The following is a 27,752-nucleotide window of genomic DNA, read 5'->3' on the forward strand; positions in this document are numbered from 1 at the left end:
TCCCAGGAGTCTAGTTTGGGAACCTCTGAGGTCAACTCAAGAAAAAACTCTGTCCAGCCAGAAGAAGTCTTTTAGTTACATGAAAACTGAATTGCAATTAATAGTTCAATAATTGATATTAGTTCTGTATAACATGTTATATTTCATATAGGAAAGTAATATTTATTTTAATTATAGCATGTGAAATTGGCTTTAACAACAACATTTGTTTCTAAATCCTCTGATAGCCCCATTATTCTCCATGGATTGGTCCTGCTATGTGCATACAGTGTGTCACTGTGACCATATGTCTTTCAGATTTAGGGAGCATGAAGTTGTCTTTGGACAGTATGGGCGTCCTGAAGATCGTGCTGTTCATCTTTGAGGCTGTTTTACTGACCGACTGTGCAAGAGGTGAGAGCTGCTTCATAATAAGCGTTCTTTCTTTCTCACTAGTATTGCGTGTTTTAAACCTGGAAGGTAACACCAGATTCAGAGCTCATTATAACTCAAGTTGACTGGCTGGTTTCTTGTGAGCATGAAGAAAGTCTCAGTTGGCTCTTTAACGTTTTCGCACCGAGAAGTAAGAGACGGAAAACTAAGAGCTAAAAAATCTCTAAACAGAGCCCAAAATCAACACAGGGCAGCGGAATGAGAGGGGGCAAGCCAACCCCTACCCCCAGTTTGTGTGTGTTTCAGTCATGGCTGTGTGTCTGTCTGTGTGTGTGTGTGTGTGTGTGTGTGTGCGCGCACACATTCACTACAGCTAAACCAAACAAACATCATCCATCAGCTTCCCAGGGTGAAAGAACACAAGTCAGTGTAAGAGTCCAGCTCTCCCGCGGCTGGCCAAGGGACTGTCTCACATCAGCCTGTGAGTGTGTGTGTGTGTGTGTGTGTGTGTATGTGTGTTTTCATGACCGAAACACTGTGTGGAGAGTGGGAGACCTCAGTCTGACCACAATTCACTGCACTGTTTATTGTGCCAGTATCAATACTTTGCTTTATAAAGACAAGTTACAGTGATCTTGTCAACAGGTCATGAATAACTGTCGAGGCAATTTCTATGATTTCATCCACCATCACTGACTACTGAACCATGTCTGATGCAATCCAGTGGCATGAGTCAAAGACCGAGGCAGAACTTGAAACTACACTCTGGTTTTAATGAGAGAAATCTTAAAGCCAGGCACATTTCCCCTGGAAAACAAGCAGGCTCTATCGTGCTCTCTTTTTTCTCCAGCGCAGCATGGAAGTGAATTCAAGAGTCTGATAGGTACAATACCTGCATGTGGCTATCAGGGCTCGAGGTAGAGGGGGCAGGAGGGGGCTGGCGGCGGTTTAGAGGGGGAGATTAAATCTATGGGTCTGCAGACAATGCCTCATTCACAGCGTGGCAGCCTTCACGGCACGACTAAACCAAAAGTAAACAAGACGTGAAGGCTAAATAAGATTAGACAGGCAATTTTGTATGTTTACAGATTAGCAGATGTCAGTGAAGGGGAATCGGATGGGGTGATGGAGAGTGGAGGTCCGATGGGTCTAAACTGATTTAATGTCAGACAAAAGGAAGAATTTACAGCCTGCTTTTTATAATTTGTCTGAAAGTGGTTACAGATGCACAGACAGATAGCCACATGAGCAGATATGTAGTTGGCAGGCAGTCTGAGTGAGATGATTCTGAATGATGCTTGACAATCTGTGAAGTGTAAATATCCCACACTACTCCCAGCAGAAGCAGCGATACAGTGAGTTCTGTGTTACAGTCCAAATACAACAGCTTGACTCTGACATCCTGTGAAATACAGTCAGGGGGTTTTGACTCGAAACTTGTGCTTTTATGGTGAAGCTGAGGCCAGAAAAGCTGTAAAACTGTCCCTGTAAAATTTAACAATGCATGATGACATCTTTGACAAATGTAAATGAAATTATAAAGGACAGGCCGCCTTTGACGTATGTGTGAAACAGTAAAACCACACTGGAGGTGTTACTTTACTGCTGTTATCTAAACATTTCAAACAATGCACCTGAGAAGACAGTGAGTTTGGGGGAACCATTTTAAGCCTGTTGCTGTCAGTCATCAGGGGACATCTGACCCTGGACCCCTCATGTGCCACACATATACTCACACAGGCACACATGGACCCTCCCTCTCTCCACTGCTCCGACTTTAGGACTGGCCAAGCAAGAATTATTTCTTAAGGAACCCCCGCACTTCCTCCGTCCCAGCGCCTTGTTTCCTCCCCCTCTGGTGCTCCGCCACCCCCAGCAGCTGGAGGAGGTGCTCAGTGATGTGTCCCAGCAGAGCCTCTAATGTGGTGACAGGCCCAGGGACCACTGGGCTCCACTAACTGGAGGAATGCAGTAGACTGGACATATGGATTTGCAGAAATGCACCCTGGGAGAAACAGAGAGGCACCAGGTGTCTCTGTTATGCAGCAGGACTAGCTAACAATGAGCACACACGCACTGAATGGTACCATTTGGATGCATTTTAATTAGAAACAGGCATCAAATACAGTTGTGTCTCTCTGTGCATGTATGTGATTCCGCTTTACACCACACATGTTTGCTTCACCTCTGGAGCCATCTGGTGAAGTTTAGAGCATGCAAACTGCTCTGCAACCCCGTTGGAAAATATACATTTTATAGCAGAGTTACATCATGGTTTCATAACAAGAAGGTACTATGAGATAAATTGTATGCCAAGGGCTTTTAAAATCACAAGGCCATTTGGCTCCCAGACAGTTTTCCATTTCCTTTAACCGTAATGAGGCTAGTTTCTCAGTAACCAAATGCCCCAAAGTCCTCTTATTTTTTAAATAGCTCCTGAATAGTAAGAAGGTGTAACATTTGGTATTCTGGCTCGTGGGCCAAGCTGGTGAGACTGCGGGGGAAGAAAAGGAGAAAGAATTGTGCTGAAAAAGCTCTGCTCTGCTGCTGTGTAGCATGTTTTTTTTTTCTTTTTACAATCATTGCCCAGCTCGCACTTTAATGCTCCATTTAGGTATTAGAAGTAAAATCAGTTTCATGTTACGCTTTGTTTTTCAGCCCACACCAAACGGTGGAACTCAAGGGAAGCCAAACATCTCTGCTTCAACTCTAATCTGTGCGACTGTTCAACGCATCGCCTCTGGTTTTCTGCGTTTTCCACACCAAACAACTGACACTTCTTCTGCCACCCTTCTTACATATCTCCCCCTTCTTTTCCCCTTCTGCGTCTCTCTGCATTTCCTCCCATTTATTACCAGTGTAAAGTCGAAGGAAGTGAGTTAAGTTAATGTGCTGTCGTTAAAACAAGGCATGAGCTGACCTTTACTCCCACCCAGCCTTTCTCAACTCTCCGTAGCCCCCTATTTACTCTGAGTCTGGGTCCATTTGCGGAGAACAATGGATGGATTATTACGTGTGGCGGTCCCCCAGGTTGGACAGGGCAGCAGTGATTAATTTTAAACACTCCTCATCCCTGTAGACCTGGCTTATTTGCCATCTATTAGAGCTCACAGTAGACGGGGGACTCTCTTTACTGAGGCGCTGCCATTTAGAGGTGCGTGAGAAGAAGTTACGAGAGGGAATAAGCGCTGCTTTCGTGCGTCTGAATATATGCGTGTGTTTTATTAAGCGGGCTGAAATTACCCTGAGAAAAGTCATGATAATGAGACATCCAAGGAGCACAGGGCAATTTGGAAAACCTCCGAGGTATACCAACAACTATTCCCGCTCCACCTCCTTCCCCTCTAAACCAGGTGGAAATAATATTCCTCCTGCTATGATCCCTCTGTTCCTATCACGGAAATAATGTTACCACCGCTACAACAATCCATGTTCCCCATCTATCAGCACACACCGCTGACCCTGTCAGTTCAGGAGGAAACATTCGGAGAGAGGAATGTGTCAGACTTCACCCCTCCAAGGGGAAAGAAAGGAAAGGGCCGTAGCTGTGATAAGTAGTCATAATGGAGGTCAGTTGGTGTTTACTTTAGCAGGGTCATATAATCCCTGTGAGCAACACTCCCCCCCCCATTGACTGACTTTAATGGCCACTTCAATTAGCATTCATGTGGAATTTCAACAAGGCATTGTCAGCTTCCAGTATTTGTCACTTTCAGCTGTATGCTAATGCTTAGATGCACATGAGGAGAGTTTTATTTTCTTCTTTTTATTTTAAGAAAATCTCATTGAATCATACGAAGGTCTGTTTGTGTGTGTGTGTGTGTGTGTGTGTGTACAAAGCTCATTAGTTTGTTTGGGCAGTTGGCTCTGGGAGTGTCTTTGGACCACACACACTCTTCCTGCTGGCTCAATGGATTTGGGTTCAATTAAATAGAATTCCTTTTGCTCCCGTTAACCTTCACAAAACTGTGCGGCTGCTTACAGAGTGCACACGGAGGTGCCAGACTGTCACCATTCAGATGGTAATCAACTTCATGCGCTTCCCTGGGCCGACTTGCGGGGTTTACCAGACATATGAATAACAGATTTTTGTTTGCTAATTGACAGCTGTTTGGTGTTAAATAAGCATCTGATGACACTGGACACTGTTGAGACTCCACAGTTCAGGCTGCTGTGTTACACCCTTGGCCCAAGAGAGCGTGGACTGAGCGACTGGAAGCAAGCCTGTAGGTGGGGGTGAGGGTCCGCCTCGCTGGAACCTTACAAGTGACCTTACAATAACATTTCAGCTCCACAGTGGGAAGTGTTTGTCTTGCGCAACCCCTCTTTCTAAGCCTCCTTCATTTCTGCAGGCCCGCTCTGTTTTCTCTTTTTCTTTTGAGGACCCAAATCGTGGAGAGTGACCCCCCCTCCCTCCTCCTCCACCATCTCTCCCTCCTCTTCATTTGGGGCTCCACAGCTGTTCACTCAGTCATTTTAGTAAGCGAAATGATGAGATTCCAATTGCTCTCCTCTTTCACCCCTCAACAGGAGAAGCCGGTTTTGTTTTCCTGTAGATTTTAACCTGTAGATTTATGATTCGGACCATGAATCTGCATCCAGCTGCAGGCAGAAGGTGCAGAAATGGAAACCTCTCCTCTCCCTGCTTCTCCATGTCTTTCCTCTAGCATCAGCTCCTTGTTGCGTCTCCCACCACCTTGTGAAAAAAACAATCGACAAAACATGTACCATGACAACCTGTTGTTGTCTCAGGAAAACATATCTACACTGATTTATGTGATGGTGGCCTTCAGGATGTTGCTTGGACTGAGCAGGTTTGGACAAGTTCAACAGTTGTCACTGTGATGTTGGTGAATAAAAGGCTGATTTAAACTGCAGAAATATTATCTGGCCCATCTTACTGTATGTGCTTGTTTGCTGTACTTGCCACAGCCTGCTTGAATCTGTGCTGCTGTAGCCTCATGCTCACTTATCAGAATACCAAATCAGGCAGTCAGGAGGTACCTGTTGCATATAACAATGATGTTGAGCTTCCTCTCTTACTTTTTTCCCCTCTCTGTGTCATCAGGTCTTTCATTGTTTTCCGTTTGTTCATAACTTTGGGAAGCAGTTGGGTGTTAGTCATCTTTAAAATCTGATATCAGACATCAACGCCTCCCTTGGAAAGTATTAGGAATTTGTTTTTCTTCCACCTTCTCCTCTCTCTGAGGGTTTCATTAGCAATCACTTGCTGTCTTAATGAACCCTCTCTCTCTCTCTCTCTCTCTCTCTCTCTCTCTCTCTCACACACACACACACCCTGCCATTCTGCAGTTAAAAGGTTGACTGAAAGTTATGGTGGTGGCAACCGCGATGGCTGGCTGAGCCTGAAGAAAGCCAAGCCAGGGGACAGCTGGGATAACGAGCTCTGAATGAGGCCTCCGCTGCCTTCGACACAAACCCCCGGACCCTCCTTCCAGTTCCTTCCATCCTTCCCTCCTCGACACCCCTCTTTCAGTTCACCTCCGATGAGCTTCAATGAGACCCCACATGGCTTTGTGGCTTTTTCACTTCCACTTTGTTTTTCATTAGCGATTCTATTGAACGACCTCGGAAAATCTGTGTGCATTGTCCCCTTTGATTGAGGTTATAAAGAGTCTGGTCTGGGCAATTGCTTGTCACAGTACGTCAAAATAGGAGTTTTCATTGCGAGCGTTAGAAGCTGTCACGATGGCATTTGTTTGCACCCATTTTCCAGCAGCAGCACTCGAGAGATGAGGCGAGGAGGCAAAGAGGCCCTGATTTTTCATTCAGGGGACCTCTGTAATGAATGGAAAAATATGTCCCCGCTTTGACTTGAGGAGTGGAACGGGACAAGGGAGGAAAAATCATTTCAGGAGCAAAGAGTATAATCTGTCATATTTTATAGCGGGGCTACTGCTATCCCAGGCTTGAATTCTGCACCATGCAGTGAAACTGATTTGATTTCCTCATGCACAGGGATATGAGTTTGGGACTTGGATCAGCCCCCAGCCTGGACTTGGAGTTAGAGGCTTGGCAGATGGGGGCACGGCTCCATTCATACAGTTATTTTGTGTCTAGATTGAATATTAGCTAAACTGACTGTTCTCTTTGTTTATTTTTAGCCATGATAGCTGCCTGACTCTAGGGATGACAATCTAGGGCTTGTCGGTCAGATGGTCTACTACTTTGGTCCAGACTAAAATATCTCCACAACTATTAGATGGATTTCCATGAAGTCTTCCATGAATTTTGACGTTCACAGTTCCCAGAGGATTTGGTGATCCTCCGTCTTTTCCTGTAGCACCACCAGGAGGTTGACATTTGTGGTTCAGAGTGAAATGTCTTGATTGATATTTCATGGCAGTCCTATTTGATGGATTGCCGTGAAATTTGGTGCAGATATTCAAGGTCCCCAGAGGATTATCTAGACTGACTTTGTTGATCCTCTGACTTTTCTTCTGGTGCCACCAGCAGGTCAAACTCTCACTTCTTCAGTGAAATATCTCAACATCTACTTGATCGGTTGGCACCAACTTTTACATAGATATTCATGGTTTGTAGACGACCGTCATCCCCTGACTTTTCAATAACATTTTTGTTTTTGTCAACAACTATTTGATGGATTGCCATGAAATGTATGAGAGACATTCAAAATCTTATTGAATGATAAAAACTCATCCCCTGACTTTTCCTCTAGCGCCATCCTCAGGTAAAATGTTCTGTTTGTATTTGAGACTTGCAGAACTAATGGTATTCCCATCAGCCTCAGCTATACTTACTTAATTGCTAATTACTAAATGCTAGTATGCTCTAAATTAAGAACATTATTCATGTTAAACATCAACACGTTAGCATTATCATTGTGAGCATATTAGCATTTTGACGGCAGTAGGAAATAAGGGGATTCAATGATGTAACAGAAGTCTATTCTGGTCATCAGCCGCCTGCTCCTGTGCAGGTCACCTTGATAAAAGGACTGTATAGCTCAGCACGGACAGTTGATTAACAAAGAGAGAGACAGCCAGACTGGCAGACAGAGATGGATAGAGGGCAGTGACCTTTGTGCAGCCGAGTGGTAAGGTGAACTGGGAAAGCACTGAACAAATTGTCACTGTGAAAGGGCGAGTACCACATCGTAATGACAGGCTCAACAGCTCCACGATGACAGATTGATTTCAGACAATATTCCTGGATTGTCAAGAGGCCCCATTGCTGTCAGTGAGAGCTTTGCCAGTTCCTCCACCCCCTCCATCTGTCTCGCCTTGCTTCTCCCCGCTCTGTCTCGTCTCTGTCTCACCCGCCTTTCTCTTTCCCTCACCCACTCCTCTACTAGCCTCTCCCTCCCTCCTGATCCCGTCTGAATCGCTCCATTCTGCCCAAACACTCCTGCTACATCGCAGTCTGTCATTGGCCCTCTCCTGAAAAGACCTTGTTGACAAAGGCGCTGGTGTAAAGCGCTTCCCAGTGTCATGGAGATTGGCTGATCCTCAGACTGTACGCTGGTGTAGGGTTCCTGGAGACGGAGAAATGAGGGGCACTCAGTGCCAAGCTCGGCCATCATCAACATCATCACACAGATGTGACCACAGCACACTCAGAGACACACACACTGTTCTGCCGGTGACAGCATGTCTGGTTCAAAACAGTCTTGTTTACGGCCTCTGTGCTTCTCTGCCAATCAGACCAACGCAGAGTGATGGTGGCTCGACTTTATAAGACATCTGTATCTCATTCAACATCTCCAGACTGGACTCCCACTGTGTCAACTGTACACAATGAGCCAAACGCAGGTTGGATAGTTCATTTTTTCCCACTGTGGAATGCAGGAAGGTTGAAAGAGGAGGCAGGCAGGGAGTGGCAGGATGTACCTCACTGTTGACTGATGGAGGCCATGAAACAACATAAACAAAGTTCTTGTTATGAGGAGACGGTGGTTTATTGTCCAGCAAGCATGCTCTGGATCAGTGGTTCCCAACGTTTCTGGCGAAGCAATGTCTACGTGTCTCCCTTCGTCGGTTGCATATGTAGAGTACGTGGGATAGAGGGCCAATACTTTTTTGGTACCAAATAAAGAGTCTGATTTTTTATTTTGTTTATTCTTTTATCCAGTAATTTAATATTTAGGGAAACTGGCTGCTTGTGTTGCTCATCATTTAACATTTGAAAGTTTGGCTTTTGTAGAGAATCAAGTTTATATTCCTTGAGTATCAAGTGTTGTCACTGAAACTTAGGTATCATATCAGCTTTCACTGTTTCTGTATTTTACTTTTTTTTTGGGCCTGAAAAGGTAAAATTATGAAGTTATTTATAAGAAAAGCAAAGATTAGTAGAACAGTGGTTCCCAAACATTCTTAAGATAAAACAATGTCTACTTGTGACCCCTAATCACCCCTAAGACCATAAGTCTTAGTATGGACATGAGTTGTGTGCAGTTCAGCCAAAGAGTGAGTTTTCCTTCTCAAATTGTATTATTTGGAGGATTTTTACAGGCCCAAAGAGGAATACAGCAGTATTTCACAAGAAAAGAGCAACAACTTTGAGAAAAGTCATAATATTGTGTAAAAGAAAAATGTACCTATCTTTTATATCATCTATCTTGGGACCTCTCAGATTTGTGGAATCTGACACTTTTGGGGTAGGAAGAGGAACATCTTGGAAAAATAATTTAATATTGAGGAATATTTTGTCCTGCTTTCCTATTCTGCTGATGGTCTCACAATCCCACTGGAAGATGTAGGGATGAAGTATGTTCAGATTCTTACTGAATCTAAAATAAGGGGTTTAACCCTTTGTTGTCTGTGGCGTGAAGACTACAGTATGATAACATGCAGATTAATTAAGAGTCCTTTTGCCTCCAAACTTTCATATCTGTGTTTGTGAGATAAAATAAGAGACATTATTACAATACACAGGCGGTCCAGAGCAGCCAAACACGTGTGAGCGTTCACAAAATGCCCCTTTCAGTGCCAAGTGGTCGGTCCATCTCCAAACACACAGACAGACAGTAATAAACAGGTGCTCGCTGGTGCCCCACTCTGTAGTGGAGAGAGAGAGGTCTGTTTGAGTGTGTCATGTGGCAGAGGCTGAGCCCGGGCCAGGGAGTGGGGTGTGAGATTGTTGGGATTCCTGGTTACTGCCGCCTGGGCCCACCTAATCCCCCTTCACTCCCCCATGCAGCCCTCCTCTCCTTATGAGCTGTGTGTTAAAGGAGGCCTCTCTGCCATCTTAGCCTCTGCTCCCGGCCACTCTCTGAATCAACCCTCCTCTCTTTAACCCTCACCCTACTTCTCTCTCCTCGGCTTGAGTTTTATTTCTCTCCCCTCCTCTGTCCCCTTCTGTCTCTGTCTCTGTCACTCTATCTGGCCTTTCTCTCCCTTCCCAGCCTCCCTCCTGTTGCCTCGTCCCTGATAAGTGGCCCTAAGCACACACTCAGCCCCTGTGTGTGCACCAGGCCTTTGCCTAATGGAGTGAGATAAAGCGACTAGAGTGCCACTCACTGTGCTCTCTTTATGACAGGGCAAGTTATGCCACTGAATTAGTGTGTTAGCATTTTTTGTTTATTCAGAATATCCAAGAAAAAGTGTCCTTATTTGTATGTAGCATTCCCAAAGAGAAGGACTGAATGTTGGACTTTTTGGAGGCTTAAAGTTAAAACGTTTCCATTATGCTCTTATATTGGCCATTTCTTCCTTTTCTTTTAAAGTGAAAAGAGATTAAAACTTTAAATGATAGTTACTTTAGTTAGTATTCTCTGTTTTTGTTATTGTTAATAAATCCTTTGAAAAGACCAAAACCAACAATGCATTAGTCCGTATCTCAATACTTCTCAACCCTGTCTGTGGCTCTCAGACTCAAGCCCATTGTTTCCTACTGACATAAACATTTGAAAAAAGGTTCACAAATTTATAGTTTCATTTTTAAAAAAGGCAAGTAGTAGGCAGTAATTTCCTAAAGCAGCTGGACATTGTAAACTTTAGCATATATTATTCAAACAGGAGTAAACAGTGCATTTGTTGGGGGCTATTTTCATCTGCGGATTATTACACATTTGATGCACTAGTGACTGTTTACAGCAGCAGGATGGTGTATGTGGGGTGACTCAAACTAAACTGCAGTGCCCATGTTCATGGTAATGAAGGAACATGTCACCTAGTGCAAATATGTAGTTCTTTAATGTATTCATACTTTTGTAGCATCTATTCAATGTTGGTCTTTTCTGATTTGTTGTCAGAAAAGTAGAAAATATTGCCGCCTTACCCTTTAGAAAAGAGAGAGAAATGAACGCTCTTAAAAGGTTAAATTAATAATAATTTCTAAAGAAAATACATAACTCTCTGTGCAGTGGTAGACCAGGTAAAACACTGGAAAAGCAGGATATGAAACTGTTCCACTGCAACTTGTATGCACTATCCAGTATGGCCACTCCAAAAACATTATATGAAAGACCTCTATTAATTCAAGTTAAGGACTTTTCCATAAGGACTCTGTACTCTTCCAGGCTTGTGGAAGTATGGAAAAGTATGGCAGTCCTTATGGAAAAACTCTTAACTGAATTAAAATGGGCTTTTCATATAATCAAAGTATCAATAAGTTACAAAACACAGGATTTTGTGAGAAATTGTTGTGAGCCACCATCTATTATAGCCATACTTACTAAATATATAGTTGCATTATTTATGACGTTAACAGAGGTAGTCTTCAGGGGAGGTCGCTCACCTCTGTATAAATGTAATATAATAAAAATAAAAATAATATCTGTCCAGTTTATTGACAAACAAACAAATATTTATGTCCAACTGGTTTATTTTGGGTGGATTGTTGTTGCACTGTAGCTACAGATGACAGTAGTAAAGAGTCTGCAAAAACACACGCTGCAGTTCTCCGACAGAGGCAGCTGGGGCCGGGAGAAGGCAGTCAAGTTTAATGAAATATAGCAGCTTAGAGTTCAAAGGCTCCACAGTAGGGCCTGTAGAGTAGGCCGCGTGATGGAGATGTTTCCAGAAGCTTTATGACGCTGGAGTAATTTCTCTCGGTTTCTTTCCTGGTCTTTTGATGGGGGGGGGGGGGGGGGGGGAGTCCTGGAGCCATTAGTGAAGGAAGCAGATTCACTGCAAACAAGCAGCGGTGTTATTCCAGTGACTCTGCTTTAATCAGATAGATGGACTAGAGCATCTTATTCTCTTTACCTCTTTCTTTTTATTCCACCCCCCCTGCTGTTTCTCTAGTCCCTCATGTCACCCAATAGCTCCTCCTGCACCATTCCCACCACCAAAGCGGTCGCTATTCAGCCCACATCAGATGGTGCCGAAAGAAAGAACCATTGTCCCGGCTGGTCTTACCCCGCTCTTATCTATTGATTGGAAAGCCGAGAGGAGAAAATAACGGGTATTGATTACCACACTGGGTGAAGTTGCTGGGCAGGACGTCTGGAGGGGTAAGAAAAGACGGCATTCTTCACCCTCCACTGCCCCGCTGCTGTCAGAACAGCTTCCACTGCCACTCCACATATCCAGTCCCCTTTCACCCTGTCACTGCCCCCCCTCCCTCACCTCACCTCCTTTCTTGAACTGCCAAGGTGGCTCTCCCCCCTACTCTTTCTCTGTCACTGTTTTATGCCGATTTTTATCTCTGCTTGTGAAATGTATAGCCAAGTGCAGCAGCAGCAGGCTCTGAACAGAAGCTCTGGCCTTTCACACACTCCCCGAGCTGCGCTGTCTGCTTCACCTTTCGCCTTCACCCAACCCCTCCATTCTCAAGTAAAGTCACCGGCTCTGGATTTGGTTTCTAGCTTTCATGTGGTTTTTTTGTGAATTTCTTTTCTTTCCTCTTATGTTCCTAACTCGACTTACTTCTTTCCATCCATTTTGTTATATTGTTGTATTACACAAGTGCCCCTGAGCTTTTAAGAGATGCATGATAGAATATTTCCCTGGAAGCAGGGGCTCCATTAAACTCCTTCTCTTCTCTTAGAGGTCTGTCTGCTCTTGTACGGTCTGCTGAGCTAACACAGAGCTGCTGAGTAGGAGGAAGCATTCTCCAGCTTCTATCTGTCTCTCTGCCTCTTATCCTTTATGTAAATACTGCATATTGAAGACACATTCACTCAGATCAGTGTTTATCTTGGTAATGAATCACTACAGTCTGGCATTGTGCAAAAACCTTTTGATGCATAAGAAATTCTTGCAGTTGGCTGGAGATTAAGGACCAAATCCTTTTTATTAGAAGATGTTTACAGTGTTGTTTGAATAACTATATCCTGTATTTGGGCAGACGGTGTTGCGTGCATTATCGAGTTGTTCTCATTGCGGTTGGTTAAGTTCCAGGTGTTCACTATTGGAGCGGCTGTCAGCAGCCAAGCCAACCCTTTATTGACATGTTTGCAGTGACTAAAAAGACCAAAGCACTTATGTATGGGAGGAATTATGCATGTACACATCATTACAAAACCACAGGTGTTTCGTAAAAGAGAGAATAAATGAGGAGAGAGGTACCAGCACATCTGAACATTGCTCAACTCTGGCAGCCTTTATGGTCTGTGATTCTTTCTTAACATATTTCCCTCGGATGCCTGCACGTCAGATCAACAGTTCATTAACCTGCTCACAAGTTTTTTTGTAAAAATGGCTATATTTAGTCTGTATCACAAGAATGTCTCTTATTGAATGTGCCCCTTTCTCTTAAAATAATCCATCACCAAATTGAGCAAAGAAAAACAGAGTAATTCTGAGAGTCGCCAGGCCTCCTCCTCCTCCTCCTCCTCCTCCTCCTCCTCTTCCTGCGCAATGAAAGATTCCATTCACACGTGGAGCTCCGCTATAATAAGGAGCGCCGTACCAACACTGCAATACGGGAAAGCCCATATGGTCATGTATCATTTTCCATTTACAGGGCAGCTAACAATTCTAACAATTTGAGTAAACACTCACGGGTTTGTCATAGATCTGGCAGATTCCCATTCATCACAGCCTCCGTAGAGGACCATAATGCTTAGTTCAGCAACCAGGAGGGAACTTCACAAGACTGAAGCTAAAACAACAGAGAAAAGTGCAGCTTCGGTACATTTTACCTCCAGCATGGTGTTACTGCTTGTTCCATCCATACATCTTGAACTATGTATCTTGCTATTAAGCAGATAAGGCAATAATTCCCCTTTTCTCAGAATTTGATTTTTTTTACAGAGGGCCTCTGTGTGGTAGTTTCAGAGCTTTCAACTCCAAGGTTGAGAGAACTTGTCCTTGAGAGGGAGGAGGCAGGGGAGGAGGAGGCAGGGGAGGAGGAGAGTCCCTATTGAAGAAAGGATGGTGGTCATGCACACAGCACAAATACTTATTAAGTTATTCAGACGATGTCCTTGATTTCAGCACCTCTTCATGCCTTGTTTTTCAAAAGGACTTCAAAAGGTTTTTTTTAAGAGCGGAGATGGAGGGAGGAAATCATTTGTTGCACATTCCTCGCACATGGAGCACCAGCCAAAGCTTTCTAGTTTATTAAGCCAAAAAGCTCAGGAGCTGGAGTGGTCTGGAATAGCCCAGGTTCAAGATCACAAAGATATTTATCACAATTAAAGGAATACTTCAACATTTTGAGAAAAATTTGTTTGTTTTATTTTTTTTAGTATACAGACATAAGTGTGGTATCAATCTTCCCATCCAACTCTCGGCAAGAAAGCGTAGAAGCCTTTTTCCCAAAATGTCGAACTATTCCTTTAAATGATTAATCACGTGCAGTCTTTAAAGACATGACAGTCTACCGGACTTGGGGAATCTAGCCAAAGTTTCATTGCACCACCAACATCACCATCTGATCATATAAATTAAGAAACTCTAGTTGTAAGAAGCTTAAGAAGCCAAATTTAAAGAAGGATTAGAAAGCTGTGCGTTTAAGCAAACGACACTGCAGAGAGGTTTTGCAGTGCACAATTTTTACGAATGGAAGAGAGCATTCACATGTTCCCCTTTCTCTTCTCGAGAAGAATATAACTGCCGAGATGTCCTTCCAGCTTTCAGAAGTCTTTGTTTGACAGAAGCAGTACCAATGCTGGCTCAGTGTGTTTTGACACTGTGCTTCAGCTGAACCTTTGACATGAATCAGGCCTTGTTTTTGTACATCAGTCCTCTCCATTAATCCTGAAGGAAACACGAGTTTGAGTGGCTTGCAGGACCGTAAGTCAGAGGAGATAACTGAAGCCTATTTGTTCAAGATTTGGCAGAAATGTATTTATGTTTTCACAAGGCCGTTCACTCTTTTAGGATCAACTCGGTCCATGTGAGCTCCAGCACTAAGCCAACGCTGTGACCTGTTTGTGGTCCTAAAGCAGAGTCGGCAGAGTAAGAAACTGAACAGTGAGCGCCTCTGTTCTGCTTTCCTGGTAGCAGAGTGAGATATGGGCCAGCTGACAACAGCCAAAAAAACTGCGGTTGCGTTTTCTCCACAGACATAAACAATGACACTTTCAATTTCCTGTGCATGCTGTGGACCAGGAAAGGCCATCGACAGAGAGGAAGGAAAACTCCGAGTTTATGTGTGTGTGTTCATGCGTGGTTGAGAAAGACATAGAAACAAAAAAGGAAGGAGGCTTTCATCGGTTTTACGGTCACAAGTTTCACTTTTTTTCCGCTGAGTTTTGTGGCATGACTTATAAACTTTTTTTTTTTTTTTTTTAGAAAATATGAGTAAGTCCAGCATTTTTAGCATCATAGGTCAGCGGCTCAGCAGTCCAGATGTTGTACCTGCAGCTGAGATACATCTGTTGGCAATGTGAAGGATAAAACAGCCAGATGGAGTTACCTGTGTCACCTTCCCCCTTCACTGCAGCCCCATCAGTATAATGAACTTCTTGTTTACCATATGTGTGAAATGCACCAAAGGAATGTGACTGTGTGTGTGTGTGTGTGTGTGTGTGTGTGTGTGTGTGTGTGTGTGTGTTTGAGCGTGTGTGTATGTGTTTTGAGAGGCCATGTGTATTTACCCTCCCCATTGTTTTTACTGCTACCAGCCCGGCCATTTGTTCTGAGGCACAGACTGCGCTCTGTGTACTTTTGAGGGCTGTTGCAGCTATAGGGTTTAGTTGCATTTCCTCCCCCTCTTTCACTCCCCCAATCTCCTGTTTCTCTTCGGTGTCTAGTCTGCTCAGTTTGTTTAGTTTTTGGTGGGGGGTTAGTTGAACGCCTGGTGCTGTGCGAGCAGCAGCACAGGCCTCCTAACACCATCACAGGGTGTTTTGGCCCGCTCCACTTCACCAGATCTGAGGGAGCAGACCTGAGCCAATTAAGAGCAGGGAGAGCGGGCTGCTGTCCGTCTCTCTGTGACCCGCCCCCCTCATTGCTTTGATCTCTTGCACGCTACGAAAAACCAGAGCCAGAACACTTTACCCTCTCTGTGCAGGCAGTGGACGACAGGGCTTGTCCAATTATTACAATCTGGTTTCGACATTTCTGGGTAATCAGACAAAAAGATGACAAATTACCTCTATCTCATTCCATCTTCCCACATCTGAGCTGTTTTTAGTACTCACTTGGTTAGTAAAACCATTAGATTTAATGATTAACATAGTATTTTTTTAATTGTTGGATATATCCTCTCTAACTATACCTAAAGACTAAATCTTACAACAGCAGTTTCCTTATACTTTCCTTTATTTATTTAGTTGCTCGATCACGCTTATGTCATAAGTCATTTTTCCTCTGATGGGCACTCCGTTGTTTTCCCTGCCACTCAATAGGTGAAGTTTTTCACTCAAAAGTTTGGTGGTTTTCAGTGGAGACTTTAATCTGTTGTGGTCTAGATCCATAGTTCAAAAACTGGGGAGGAGGACTCCGCAAAGGGGTTGCAAGATGATTAACAGGAGAGGAAAGGATAAAAATGTATTCTTGACCCTGGAAATAGCAGTTGGTAAAACAATCTCGTTCTGGGGCTTTCGATCGAATGACATGATCTTCATCAGCAGATGGTGTTTTCCAGATGTCATGAAAATAGATGTTCGAATTTCCATTCCTATGAGCACTTCAAAGTCTAGATTAAAGCTCCAGAACAGCTTCTGAATGGAGCTTGTGGTAAGATTGTTTTGCCAACTAGAAAAAACATATTTCTACCACTAATTGTATTTATTTTTCTTAAGAATCTTTGCTATTTTTGTCTTGCGAATTGTACCTCTAAAGATTATTAAAACCTAAAAAACCTGAAAAAGAAAAATCACCCTTTGACTGAACTGATCACAACTGGAAGAGGTATGCACCTCTGACAAGGGGTCGCAAGTAGACATTGCATTGTTTAAAAGGGTCATAGGTAAAAACGCTGTGCATCACTGGTCTACATGATGTTTGATTTGAATTGCTTCATAATTTTGATGTTTTTGGCACACAAAATGGTTTAAGATGTGAAATACCATATAAAAATATTGATATCAGCCTCAGAAACCCATGTGTGCTGCAGATTTGAAACACATAATTTGTTTTCCTTTCCGCGTTCAAAAAACTGGTTTCACAGAATTCACTATTATCGTGTTTGTGTGTCCTCAGGACCTCCGCGGGTGTCCGAGAAGGTTGCTTACAGACAGACGGCCCGGCTCGGGAGCACCATTAAGCTGCCGTGTCCAGTGGAAGGAGACCCTCCGCCCCTCATAATGTGGACCAAAGATGGGCGAAACATCCACAGCGGCTGGATCCGTTTCCGTATCCTCCGCATGGGCCTGAAGATCAAGGAGGTGGAGGCAGATGATACGGGGACCTACATCTGCAAAGCCACCAACGGCTTTGGTAGCGTTAACATCAACTATACCCTCATCGTCATCGGTGAGTGCAGGCGGAGTTGTGTATCACATTAGATTTTTTGTTTGTATAACCCCTTGCTCAGCAGGTTTCTGAGGTGAGATCACTGAAGGGTGTAAAATGTGTCAGTCTTGTTAAAAATTCAAACTGAATCGCATCGATAAAAGTCACGTGCTTGGTAACTAAAACCAGAGGCCGCGGCAGTGAGTCAGTCTCCTGATTTGTACGATCTGAGTGCATCATCTTCTGCTGTGGTGTTTTGAACACTTCCCTGCACTCACAAATATCACCACGGTTCAAATGTGAAAAGACGGCATCACTCACAGAGGTCGAGGTCTAAAACAAGTGGATTTTTGAAGGTTTAGTGGTTGATCCTCTCATCTATTGTATGTGTTACAGCCCCTACCTCTCCCTGCCCAAAGTCAACAGCAGCACGGGATATTGTTTCATACCACTTCATCCTCTGTGACTCAATTGGATCTCAAGCTCTTCCTTTTCCTTAGGCTACGCTCTGTGGAGGCAGGAGGTCTGCAGCTCTGCAATAAGAAACACATTCAGTGTAATAGTGCCAGTTTGTCTTCAGACTCTCACACAGCTCTTGAATGGGGCCTGGAGGATTAGGCACAGTCTGACAGAGTGTGTTACGCGTTTGTGCATGTGCATACAGTGCATTTCCTCTGCGCTAGAGCAGAGCATGATGAATGAGCGGAGTGGAGCGTGAAGGCTGTGTTTAGTCTAATTACTCTAAGATGCCTAATTAGGGCCAGAGTCTCTGCTCTCTCTCTCTCTCGCAGGAGGAGCTGCAGCCTGGTCTTCTGACAGCCGGGCTTCAGAAGAAGAGCCATAATCAGGCAGATGTGGAAAACACAGAGCACATCAGGAAACAGTGCTTTCTGTAGTAAATCATGCTTGGGAATAGACGGGACCGGAGTTTATTTTAGGGTACCCCTCAATATGAAGTTGCCAGTTAGTTCAAAGAGAGGGTGTCTGCTGATTGTGCTAAAATGAAAGGTTGGAGATCGAGGCGCCGAGCCAACTATAATGTCAAGGTTCATACTACAGTCGTGCTATATAGTATCAGAGTCAGACGTGGCGACGTCTGTGTCTGCATTGCACTTAAAGGGCACTCTTGAGTTTTTACATACACTGAACACATCTTTGTGGAACACATTCAGAATCAATCATGTGATGGATAACAACAACAACCATGACCAACCGTCATTTTAAATTTCAAGGCTCTGTTGATTGCATACTGTCACAATCCTTGGTGCAGTTTGATGTGATAGAGTAGGTCTATTTCATGTGTTTCCACTGCAGAAAGAAAATGCAGATTCTTTCATGTGGGGAGTGAGTCAACATTACATACATAGTAAATCTGTAGATATTTTTATTTTATATATATATAAACATATTTTTTGGCATTTGAGTTTTAATTGATTTTAAAGAAAGGTTTTCTACATGGACTTTATTACAAGACATGATGTAGAAAATAGATAAACTAACTAGAAAATGCAAAATTTTGAAAAGCCTTCTGTTGAAAATAAACATTTGAAACATTTGAAATAACTATATGATTAAATAATTGTATATATGAAGCTGAAATAGTTGAAGTTGTAGTTGAGGTGGCAGTTGAAATACAAATATGGAAATAAGTTGAATTAGCTCACTGTACGTTACATGTTACGTTAAAAAAGCTCTGTTCCTGACAAGCACAGGCTGTTATCACACTTTACAGTGTTGTTGTAAGTTGTTGTTATTAGGCATTTATTTATTGTTAGTATTTTTTTTTTTACTGTTACATGTCCAGGTACATCAGGGTCACCATTCTGAGACCTGGTTTCTGCTGTGCTTCTGTTGACCTGTCTCTGTAAATACAATTAAAAATGCTGCCTGCAAATAGGTACTTTGACTTTGTCTCAACTTTGAATAACGCTTTGAATAAGACTTTCTAAACTGTCTACAGAGAAATTAGTTTTGGCTGTAACACTATTAGTGGTCTTGTAAGCTGAGAAAGCTTGCACAAACATGAGCAACAAATAAGGAAAAAAGGGACCGCAAAAGTTAAATAAAGTATTTGTCTCCGCAGTAGAGCCAAATACTGTACTTGCATATGGAATTCATTCTTGGATTTTAATATTGGTTAAAAGCTGGGAGATACAGAATGATGATTTTGATAAATTAAAACCAACCTACACTCACACACACACACACACATACAGGAGACACACACAATTAACCAATTAATCTCGGTGATAGATAACAACTTTTCCCCCTGCGGTGTGTTTATGTGGCATATCGTTTGTCTGGTTTGGCTTCTGCTGCAGTGCGACTGAGTGGGAATGAAGACTTCAATGAATACAGTTTAAGACTGCTGTGATGAAGCTGGCAGGGATCAGGAGATCAGTTCAACCTGACTGCTCTGCTCCCACTCTGTGATTACGTTAGGAAAAAATACCATTGGAAGTTCAATCATAAGTCTTTCTTGTAGGCATATTTCCATGAGATTTTTATCAGGAGTGTTTTCGCCCTTTATGGAGTTACCTAGAGACTTTCTGGCCTGACTTTTAATCCTGATCTGGTTTGTTCCATTTCCTACTTGTCCTCTGGTGGTGGTGAGTGCGTGACAGACCAACTCTAGATACTAGACCCCCCCCTTTCTGCTGTCTTGTCCGTCATCCCATTAGGCGCTGGCAGGCCACCACCACAGCGTTTGTTTTTATAGATAATTGTTCCATCAGAGCTGCATTGCATTCTGGGTGCCTTTTTTGCCACATACTAGGGGGCCTCATTGTCAAAATACTTCTAGGATTGAAGTCAGCTTAATACAGCCAAATAGTCTGCAATTATCATGAGCAACACTTTCCATTAATGTTGAATCACCTAATTGTTAGCCATTTTAATTTAGTTGCGCGCAGTTAACTGTTGTGACCTGCTGGGACGCCTATTATGTTGCTTGAAAAGATCAGAGAGAGAGAGATTGTTTATTTGAAATACTGTAAATGAGGGGTAGCTCCCAGCATAGCTCCACATACAGTATCCATCATGTCAGTTTATTATTTTTACTGGATCCAGGAAAAAAAAGTAAGAGAGGCAACTGCAGCCAGTTATAGAGCCGGTCAGGGGAGAAGGGGTCGACGAAACCCTGGCAGCTGTTCAAGATCAAGGCTCGATGTGGAGAGCATAACTTTTTAAACATCGCCTGGGACCCAGCAGAGATGCCAAGCAGAAGAAAGACAGTAAGATAAAGAGACAGCGAAGACGTGGGGTGAGATTGGAAATGAGAGAGAGTGAGGGGTTTTGCAGGGTGATGTAAGAAGGAGGGGGGTTCCACTGTAGCTGGAGAGATATCCCTCCTCCCATCTGCCAGCGGACAGCCTGTCCTCCCCTGAGCTATCTGAAGAATCTGGTCAGTCAGTGCAACATGGCGCCTCCTCAATCCCTCCAGCTGGCTGTTTGGGCCCTGTTTGGGGTGGTCTCTTGACAACTGGCCCCCATCACCTCCCAGCACCCCCCACCAGGATAGGCCGATGCATGCAGCAAACCCCTCCGTCCTCAGCTGCTCAGGCTACAGCAGGCTTCATATTAGCATTAACATGGGATTGTCATATTAACATTTAGAGGATTGGATTTTAATGTTTATGTCTGCACAGATAACATATAACAGGGCTAATACAGGGCTGGCAGCACTCTTTATGTCTACATGGAGATGTTGGCTCTGGCGGCACATTTTTTCATTTCGCTCCTCTCTGGAGACGTTGTCAGGCCAACTGGTTGGATCAACTGCCCTGTGTGTGACTGATCACATGTGGTAGCTGTTTGGAGATTTCCAGTGTGTGATGCAAGGCCACTGCACATAACTTTCCCTGGACATTTACACTGTCCCCGACAACATCTGGAGCTCATCGTGACCTCAAATTATCGGGCCTTTTCCTGTGATTCAGCTGGCACAGGAGGCCAGGGGAGAGAGTGTGTAGTGGCCTGTTTCCTGTGGCTGGATTTGTGAATGAAGTGGGAGGGGATGGCGTCAGACCCTGAACACTGTAGCGAGACCATGAATGGGTTTAAGTTGTATGGAAGGAGGCTGATTGCATTTTAAACAATGTGATACTTTCACTTGGAGCATTTACTTGCATAAGCATGCACTTGAATCATGACTCTAATAATTGAATTTGCATTTTGCATAACGAACCTTTGATTTCATACAGTACGTAAACTATAAGGATTTTTGTTTGATCACTGATTCCATAATAAGTTGCAGCTTTTACTTACTTTCCAGCACACAAGAACAGCCCTCTCATATTTAAAGGCCTCTCACTCCTCATGTATTGATCATTTTAATCAGCCAAAAATAACAATCATATGGCAGCCATGAGATCTCCTACCTCGCCCCTGTCTGCAGTCTAGTGAGCCAACATTGTGTAAAGACAATAGTGGCAAGGGATAGCTTTAACAGGACAGACGTATAAAGGGCGGCATTGTTCCCCAGAATTGCCAAAAAGTAGAGAGGAAATAGATTCAGGAAAAAAAAAAAGTCAAAAAGAAAACCCCGGCAGTGTGGGACCATGTTCTGTTTGGATTGGGAGGTTCAGGAACCGGGAGGAATGCGGAGAGCCCAAGTGAGCAACAGAGAAATATTTCTTCCAGTGGAGGCTGTTTTTTAAAGGAATGGGTTATTATAGTTGGCCAGTTAAACCCCTTCAAATAGCCATGACATCATGGCTGGGCTTGGTACTGCAGGGGACAAACAAAGGAGGGTTTGTACCCGGAGAACCCTAGAGAGCTTTGAGGGTTTCAGGGGGACTTGGAGGGAGGCAGAAGGAGGGGGTTAGAAGTCACATCTGGTCTCTTTACCTGACCCAATCAAACCCTGAGAGGGAATCAAGTGTGCCAAACTGCATCTAGGAAAATCCAACTTGAGGCTGCACTGAACGCGAACTCAGAAAGAGGTACGAAAGGTACAGAACTGGCTGGTAGTTTTTCCATTTTGTGTTGTTATTAAAACATACAGTTGGCCTTTACTTTGTGATATTATGATATCTTTCCCTTGACTTATGGTTGGTAAGTTTGTCAGAGATGCCAAGAATGACTTAGACCATATCTAATGTGAAATGACACCTGAGTAGTATCACATAAAATAATTTAACAGCAGCCCTTCTTCAATAATCATCTGCTTAACGTCTCTTCCTGCACAGAGTGGCAGATATTGGCGAGGAACCCGATCTGCTCTGTTAATTCATCAGCGCTTAACTCGAAAAGTCGATACGCATCACAAACCGTCGATTAGGTTTCACTCATTATATTTTCTCTAAGCCCTGTCTTAGCTCCGCTGCATGATGTCAGCCAATGACATAAACTCCACAGCTGTCTCCTGGAACTGGGCTTATGAAAACTGATCATATTACTTCCAAATGTTACAGAGTATGACCCGAGCGTGCACCCCGCTCAGAGGAGCCTATCTATAAATGCTAAATTTACTCAGATGGAGCCAAGAGTGCTTTGCTGGGTCTGTTTGGTGTTGGGTCGCTGCCATACGAGCCGTGACGGTGACACTGTCAACAGTTAAGGACCAGATTCTAATGAAAAGTTAATACAGGCTTTAAAAGTAGCAATGAACCTACAATATCATAGTGTTCACTGCCCTTAGTACTGCCACACAAACTGAAAAATGCATTTATAGTGATTCAGATTAATATGAATGCATATATTCAGTACATTGCACACCTGTGATGTAGCTGTTTCTGTATAAACAGGAAGGAAGTTAAGAATACAAATTCTTGAACTTGTAAATAAAAAATTTACCAAATAATCTTAACTTGAGGTCCACTTGCCAACTTTTGCCAGATCTAGTAATGTTGTTCAAAGCTCCAGAAAATACACAAAGTTGTTCTCTGACATCTCTAATTGACAGCAGCTATTTGGTATCATCAACTCAAATGACCACACATCTCTGTACACACAAAACTATAATTGGATCAACTCATATAATCTCTGCCATCACCCGCCTTTACAACTTTTTACAATAGTTTGAATTCTGTGGTGCAAGATTTCCTTTGTCCTCACTGCAAAATAACCAACACTTTGCTGTTTTGTTTGGCCCTCAGTTGTTGACTAACTGTTGTCCTGCTGTGTTAACAGATAACTCTGATAAAACTGGACCCGGGGTGGCTGCTGGAGCACAGTCTGACCAGGGCACTGATGGCTTGTCAGAAAAATATGGTAAGAGCTCTGCTGGCATGCTATTAATGATACAGTGGTAAATTAACCAGTGGTTCTGCATGTTTTATCCTATTTACTGTTAATCACATGTGCTTTACATCACAGCTAAACATTTTGTAAATCTTGCTGCTGGGTTTTTTTCCTTCAGGCAGCTATTGGTTCTCTTTTAATCTCTGTATGACATCTCTTAGCCAACTCCTGAAAGTTATTATTGTTGCTTCTTAATGCAGTTTAGTTGCAGATTGAGTCTGCATTGTTTTACTCTGCAATGATAATTCAACAGAAACACTGGTATGGTCTTATAAAATGAGGATTTATTGTTAGCTCATGTATCCGTTGATAAATGAATTAACTAAATGTTAATTCATTTATCCTCCTCTTTCCCCTAAAGTGCGTCCCCGTTTCACCCAGCCTGCTAAGATGAGAAAGAGGGTGATAGCTCGTCCTGTTGGCAGCTCAGTGCGGCTCAAATGCTTGGCCAGTGGAAATCCTCGACCGGACATCGTGTGGCTGAAGGACGACAGGCCGCTGACAGAGAAGGAGGTCGGCGAGGGCCGTCAGAAGAAGTGGACTCTGAGTCTGAGGAACCTGACGCCGGAGAACAGCGGCAGATACACCTGCAGGGTCTCCAATCGGGCAGGAGAAATCAACGCCACATATAAAGTTGAGGTCATACGTGAGTATCTCACAAAGAGGCTGAGCTGTAACATACCAAACATATTGGCCTTGAAATATTAATGCTAACAGATGAAGCAAAGGTAATTAATTTAAGTGATTACTGCTGCTTGTGTGGATCATTTCTGTGATCTTGAAATAGCGTAGGAAGAACTGTAACCTTTAAAAAAAAAATCTTCCCTCTGATCTACCTACTCCTGACGTGTGATTGCAATCAGCAGGTCTTATTCATATCCTTGCTGCATGGATGAATGTGCTTGTGTAATCATGTATATGAGAAGCATATTGAGGAAGCAGGCTTGAGAGTGAGGGCTTGTGCCCTGGTGTTTGTACAGGGGGGGCAGGGGGGGGGGCTCAGAGACCCTCCACCCAATCTGGAGCTGATTAAAGCCCAGCTGTCTGCCAGACCCACTGCCCCCCTCTTCCCATGAGAAATGTGTGCTGTACAACCAGGAGCAAAGAAAGAGAGGGGACTAATCACACATACTTCTTGTGTTACATGTGGTATTCCTCCCTCTCTGTCAATTATAAGTTCTAAGCCGGAGGCTAATAATGGTATGGACAACTAAGACCTCCTCTATCCGCAGAAGGGCTGTCATGTCAGAAGATGTCTGTGTGCGTCTTGACAGTTTTTCTCTGTGTCTTTATGCAGAGAGGACAAACTCTAAGCCTATTCTGACGGGCACTCACCCGGTCAACACGACAGTGGACTACGGAGGCACCACGTCGTTTCAGTGCAAAGTGAGGAGTGACGTTAAGCCGGTCATTCAGTGGCTTAAACGTGTGGAGTCTAACGAGGAAAGTCGCTACAACTCCACCATCGAGGTGGGGGACCACCGGTTCGTGGTCCTGCCGACGGGGGAGGTGTGGTCCCGACCCGACGGCTCCTACCTCAACAAGCTGCTCATTACTCGCGCCAAGGAGGACGACGCTGGCATGTACATCTGCTTAGGCGCCAACACCATGGGCTACAGCTTCCGCAGCGCCTTCCTCACTGTGCTGCCAGGTGAGGCCTGGGGAATGTCTGTTGACAGTGCACCTCTGCCACAGCTAGCTAGCTAAGATACTGCAGAGCTACAAATCAGCAGCTTGGACAAGGATCCGTGCCGTCAGTTTGTGTATTTTATGCAGTTGTTATATTTAGAGTTAGTGCACGTAACACAATAACATCAGAGGAATGTCAAAATAAAAGGAAAGCAAGACCACATACATGTCAGCAAAACGTGATTAGGACAGATGACAGACAAATGTTTTGTTGTCACCTGTTCCATATCAGTTTTTGACTCAGTTCACTTGACGTTCGAGCTGTTCAGTCGTCTTTTTTATAGGGTTGAGTTTGTGATGGTCATGCGATAACAGATGGCCGCATGATGAGAAAAGATCCAACACCAGTCTCTGTTCAAAGATTCAAAGATTTCTTTGGGATTTTGGACTGTTGTTCAAACATTTTATTGACTAAACGTTGAATCCAAAAACTAATCAACAGATTAATTGATAGTGAAAATGATCCTTTTGTCTCAGGCCTTAAGCACTTCACCTGTGTGTTTAAACAAACTCTTGGCAACGTTTAAGAGTTGGGAACTTGTTTTGATTTTATTTTGGCCCTCTTCTTTTTGCAGACACGAAGCCTCCCATCACGCCCATGTTCTCGCCGGCCTCCAGCTCCCTCCCCTGGCCTGTCATCATTGGCATCCCTGCTGGAATAGTGTTCATCTTTGGCACGGTGCTGCTGTGGTTCTGCCAGAGCAGAAAGCAATGTCCCCCTCCCAACACTCCAGCTGCGGCTGCTCAGGTGCTGCAGAGCTCCCACCGGCTGCCGTATCGAGAGCGGGACCGGAGCTGCGTGGCTCCGACCTCCAGCACCTCCGGCCCCGACAAAGACTGCATGACCTCCATGAACTATGAGGAGTACCTGGCACAGCAGCAGCTCCTCCTCGCCCAGGGAGGACCAACAATCCCCCCCAAAATCTACCCCAAAATCTACACCGACATTCACACGCACACTCACTCCCATGTGGACGGGAAAGTACATCAGCATCAACACATTCATTTTCAGTGTTAGCCTCGGTGCCAAATATCCCCCACATGCTCCAGTATCTTTGCGGGGACAGTGAGCTGTGGACTGAGCAGCAGCTCCTGAGCGACAGTCACCTGGCATTATTCTTTACTGTCAGACTCTTCTCATAGCTGGAGATTGTCAGGAGAGTGTGCACATGGGGAGAAAAACAGTGGCCAGTGATACACACCTTGTGTTTTTTTACATCCAAACTTCCATATTTGGTGCTTTTTTTACCTGTCAGATTCTCACACCACTAAAATCCATGAATCCTTGTTGTGCACTTAATATAAAAAAGGACAAGGACATTTTTGCGGCGTGTGAGTTTAATCGCAGCTATTCAAGCCAGCTGAAAGGTCTTCCTCAGCAGGTGAATTTTGCGTTTTCCTACTTGAGGTGTAGCTGGAAATGGAGGTTAGGTTTTACATTTCAGGCTCTGTGTGTTCTGCCTGGTGATGAAGAAAATGAAAATGGTACTCAAGATTTACAAAAGGGGCTGGTTTTATGCTCCTACTCAGGTAGTCCTTTTGTTTGTTAAAGGTGCATAATGTTTGAATGCTGACCACTATCCTTTATGTTACCTTTCTCCATCCCTCACCTTTGTCCTCTGTTAAAGGCGATATAGAGTAGACTGGTAAGTTGTTTATAGCCTTTTTATGGCATGCAAACCTTGCCTAAGACTGCAAGGGATGGACGAAGTGTGTTTCCATGTTAACTGAATTGGTCTTCATTATCATTTTAACTTTTGTAGGTAGGTTCCCATCATCAGTCAGTAGCATGTTGAGGTAAACCAGCAGAGGTCTTTTAGACCGCCACCTTATCCAGCCACAGTTTATGAAGCTGTAGTCGTTTATAATCAAATTGAGTCATGAATATTTAATTTATTTTGCTAAAAAAATGTATCAAAAGTTTATTTTTGAGAGTAAGGCATTTTACATATCTATGTAATGTTATTAAAGTATACTGTTGTTGTTGTGTATAGTACATTTTGAGTACTTTGTCACCCAGTTTAATCACATTTAGTTCGTGCCAATATTTAGGTATATTTGTATGTAATTGGTTATATTTGACAATCTTGTATGATGTACTCTGTTCAAGGCTCAAAAACGAAATCATCTAAAGTCTGATGGTTTGGTAGTTTGATTAAATGACCTGAAACGAATTAGTCACATGCTTCACAGAGATTAATGTATTTGTTCAACCCATAAATATTCTTCAAAGGCTGCAGTCTGTCTGCTAACGAAGGCATAAAGGTCCTTGTGAACAACGGCAACAGTGGCAGTTACCTGTCCTAAAACATAAGGGCTGAGTGCAGACAGGTCAGCTTTCTTCCTTTGAGAGAGTTGAAGTGTCTGCTGAGGGTGACACAGAGGGCAGCCAGCAGAGAGACAGAAGCTTCTGGGGATGAATGACTGAACAGATACCGTACAGACACACGAACAGTCTCACACAGTCCCTTTTTAGATGAGTGATGGCCCCTGCAAGACTACACCGAGTGACCAGCATCTTTCCCCATTTAAGTGAATCGACCCTCTCCGCCTCCCCCCCGCCTGGTCCGCACTACCACCTCATTCAACTCCAATCTAGGTAGGATTTCCTTTCACCATTTAGGAAGTGCATTGTCCTGCTCTGGGAATGTGACAGGACCCTGTGATTGCTCAGGA

At 43.7% G+C, this 27,752-nt stretch overlaps 1 protein-coding gene across 1 annotated transcript; it reads left to right on the forward strand.

Moving 5' to 3' along the window:
• The first annotated feature begins 300 nt into the window (after positions 1–300).
• LOC139297346 (fibroblast growth factor receptor-like 1) lies at positions 301–27,253 on the forward strand. Its single transcript, XM_070919972.1, has 6 exons — positions 301–393; positions 16,893–17,165; positions 23,277–23,357; positions 23,749–24,033; positions 24,685–25,038; positions 25,652–27,253. The coding sequence occupies exons 1-6, from the start codon at positions 309–311 to the stop codon at positions 26,092–26,094; spliced, it is 1,521 nt and encodes a 506-aa protein (XP_070776073.1). The 5' UTR covers positions 301–308; the 3' UTR covers positions 26,095–27,253.
• Positions 27,254–27,752: the final 499 nt, after the last annotated feature.

The sequence above is a fragment of the Enoplosus armatus genome, chromosome 15 (genome assembly GCF_043641665.1).
Source record: "Enoplosus armatus isolate fEnoArm2 chromosome 15, fEnoArm2.hap1, whole genome shotgun sequence".
Lineage (NCBI taxonomy): Eukaryota > Metazoa > Chordata > Actinopteri > Centrarchiformes > Enoplosidae > Enoplosus > Enoplosus armatus.

Bases quoted from the DNA above. Each gene is read 5' to 3' on its own strand.
- LOC139297346 (XM_070919972.1), top strand. From the start codon at position 309: ATGAAGTTGTCTTTGGACAGTATGGGCGTCCTGAAGATCGTGCTGTTC. The intron at 24,034-24,684 runs GTGAGTATCTCA...GTCTTTATGCAG, and splicing joins ATATAAAGTTGAGGTCATAC to AGAGGACAAACTCTAAGCCT. The intron at 25,039-25,651 runs GTGAGGCCTGGG...TTCTTTTTGCAG, and splicing joins CTTCCTCACTGTGCTGCCAG to ACACGAAGCCTCCCATCACG.